Source organism: Rhinichthys klamathensis, unplaced genomic scaffold, assembly GCF_029890125.1.
Source record: "Rhinichthys klamathensis goyatoka isolate OS25496 unplaced genomic scaffold, OSU_Roscu_1.1 h1tg000176l_1, whole genome shotgun sequence".
NCBI lineage: Eukaryota > Metazoa > Chordata > Actinopteri > Cypriniformes > Leuciscidae > Rhinichthys > Rhinichthys klamathensis.
Window position 1 is genome coordinate 740,237 of NW_026606705.1, and position 2,955 is coordinate 743,191.

General features: G+C 39.4%; 1 protein-coding gene across 2 annotated transcripts; it reads right to left on the reverse strand.

The window, feature by feature from the left end:
* Positions 1–952: 952 nt before the first annotated feature.
* LOC130092384 (uncharacterized) lies at positions 953–2,294 on the reverse strand. Of its 2 annotated transcripts, none has more exons than XM_056260233.1 (4): positions 2,219–2,294; positions 1,628–1,915; positions 1,129–1,389; positions 953–1,036 (listed from the first exon to the last, which is right to left on the reverse strand). In XM_056260233.1, exons 1-4 carry the CDS (start codon positions 2,259–2,261, stop codon positions 981–983), a joined length of 648 nt encoding a protein of 215 aa, XP_056116208.1. In that variant the 5' UTR covers positions 2,262–2,294; the 3' UTR covers positions 953–980. The 2 variants fall into 2 exon arrangements, with proteins under 2 accessions (XP_056116208.1, XP_056116209.1); XM_056260234.1 differs by having other exon boundaries at positions 966–1,024.
* Positions 2,295–2,955: the final 661 nt, after the last annotated feature.

Here is a 2,955-nt window from a genome sequence, read left to right on the forward strand (position 1 = left end):
CGTCTCATATTTTTGGTCTCGGCCGGCTATTGCCGTCGTAGTTTTATCAAAAATATGGTTAAACGCTGTGCCTGGGGCATTTGTAACACAGATACGCGTTTCCCAGAGAGGTTGGAGGGGGGTGGGCGTTTTTTCCCCTTCCCAAACCGAAGTCAAATCCTGACAAGTGTCGTCTAGCACACGCTGCTAATAATACAACGTTATACTCGCGTAGTCCGTTTGCTTTGTAATAACGATTATAGAAGTGAATAGAGACCTCCAGCTTTGCATGAACAGTGTTGCTCCTTGATATTGTGAGTCCCAGCTCCGTCTCCATTAGTAGGATATGCGGTGGGTCATTTGTTGACTGTGACTGGTCTGCTTTTGCCTCTATTTGGATGCCTTGTTGTTCCTTGCGTTTCCCCTGTATGTCGTGAATAAAGCCTTCGAGCGTATATTGCAGCCGCTTTTGCCTACTTCTATCAGACACTTTATTTGCTGCTTTATAAAAGTTTAATAAAATTTGAATTCGAACCCGGGTCTCTCACACCAAAGGCATGTGTCTTATCCACTGCACCATCACCACCATCACCACCATCGCCATCACATGAAACCACCAGGAAAACACAGGCTGATTTTTCTGAAAAGTGCATCCCAGGCATGGCACACCTCTACTGGGCACGAATAAATCCCATGGTGATGTTGTGTTGACTGAAGCCAAGCTCTTAAAACTGTCTACTGAACTGGAGAACTAGCACTAGATCATCATGATCCACAGATCCTCAAAACTTCTGATCCCTGAACTCAGTGCTTTCCCGCTTCAAGTAATCTCTGTGCCGACGTCTGTATCTCACGACAGTAATCAGAACCAGCAGAACCAGCAGAAACACAGTAAGGTCAACCAGCAAAATCCAGTAATCTACAGGTGAAGAAAAAGTGGAAAAGTAAAATTTCTAAATTTTAAATTCACTGTTTAAGATCTTCTGTAATTCTCTCATGTTTTACTCACGTCGATGTTCAGTGTCGTTCAGATTTCCCTTCGAGTCTAGAACAGATTCTGTCCAGAATATTGAAAGGTTATTCATGCAGTTTAGTATTAATTTACTGATTAAACATAATATTTCTGCTCCTCCACTGATCTTCTCTCACCTGTGACTGTGACTGTGATCAAGGCTTCATTATTAGAGTCCAGAGCTCTGTATGTTCCAGTGTCAGTGACTGTAAACTCATGAATGATCAGAGTCTGGTCACTGACGGTCAGTCGATCACTGCTGACCCCGTGACCTCTGACCCCGTGACCTCTCCTCCACACCTCTGTCCAGCCGGAGCGAGAGTTTCTCTCCACTTTATCAGCGTTGATCAACACAACATCCAACTTCAGATCCTCTCCTTTCTTCACTGAGATCTCATCTGAGGACACACACACATTCATCCTCAATCACAACTATAATAGTGTCATTTAATCAAGGCCATAATCACATATTTAATATTGGGGGATCAGAGGAAAACATTGGAGAAACCCAATCGACTCTGAATATTAAGTTTGTCCATTCAGTGTTTCTGCTGTTTCTAGTCCTGCACACAATACCAACACTATTACAGGAAATAAAGAAAACACATGATGATGTTTGATCAGTTTTGACTTTACCGTGAATATGAAGATGATATTCCCTGATCTGTCGCTCCAGCTCTCTCTGATCATTATTGTAATAAACATGTAAAAAGTATTTCCCAGCGTCACTGAGTCTCAGATCGTTGATGATGACGTCACATGATCCTTCTTTACACACTCGACCGCTGCAGTTTCTCTCCTCACACACAGGGATGTGTTTCCACACACTGAATAAACTGATCTCCACAATCTCTCTGTCCTCAGATCCACAGGATAGAGTGACGATTCCTCCCTTTATTCCTGACACAGGTTTAGTGGAGGATCCTGCACACACACACAGCAATATTCACTCAATACACACTAGCAATACTGAGAAATAAATGTTCTGGCTATTTTCTGTAATCAATATGATCTTAAATATTCTAGTAGAGTTATTTTAGTAAACTGGATTGAAATAAATAAATGAAGGCAACAAGTAGCCAAAAATATTAGAAGTGGCTCATTACACGTTTCATATGTTGATGAGAGTATAAACCTAGAGATGAGCTACATAAGAAAAACAATAAACTAGAATAACTACGGTAGTAGATTGAACTAGTCATAGTCAAAATCATAAATGACACTGACCGCTATAACTGATAAAGCACAGCAGAAGAAGAAGAAGAATCATCCTGATGAGAAAACAGAAGGTGTGTTATGTGACAGACACACACTACATTATACACTCACTTTCAGTTTATTTAAATATTTTCATCCACATATGGATCTTACATGATTAAAAAATATCAAACTATAATCTTTTTTATCTTCGTTTCTGCCATCATAGAAAGCACAATGGCCGTGTGTGTGTGTCTGAGAGAGAGAGAGTGTGTATCATGCAGATTCACTGAATTCGTCCTCAGTGGTGAAACATACACGTGTCTGTGGTTTTTACCTGATCTCTGATCAGTTTTATTCATCTGTAGACGTTATAATTAGACATTAGTATAATTAAAAGGAATAATAGTAGTTAATAGCCTATTATTGGCCTGATTATCTGAGCCATGGAACAAACAAAACAATCTCTGAACAATGATAAAAGAACACATATTATACAGACATTTGATATTTAATCTTATTAGATGATAAATTAATGGAATTTGATATTTTACTTTGTTATGTGTCTGTAAAAGGTGTTTTTCTGCATGTTTGGTCTGAGTTTGCTGCATTTACACTGTTCGGCCACCAGGAGTCCAGCGAGTGGAGATTCGAAACACTGAATCATTTTCTGAATCTAGGTTCCATTAGTTAAACTTGTTAACATGAACTAATAATAAACTGCACTTCTACAGCATTTATTAATCTTAGTTCATATTAATTTCAGC

Bases quoted from the DNA above. Each gene is read 5' to 3' on its own strand.
- LOC130092384 (XM_056260233.1), bottom strand. From the start codon at position 2,261: ATGATTCTTCTTCTTCTTCTGCTGTGCTTTATCAGTTATAGCG. The intron at 1,916-2,218 runs GTCAGTGTCATT...GTGTGTGTGCAG, and splicing joins GTGCTTTATCAGTTATAGCG to GATCCTCCACTAAACCTGTG. The intron at 1,390-1,627 runs GTAAAGTCAAAA...GTGTGTCCTCAG, and splicing joins ATATCATCTTCATATTCACG to ATGAGATCTCAGTGAAGAAA.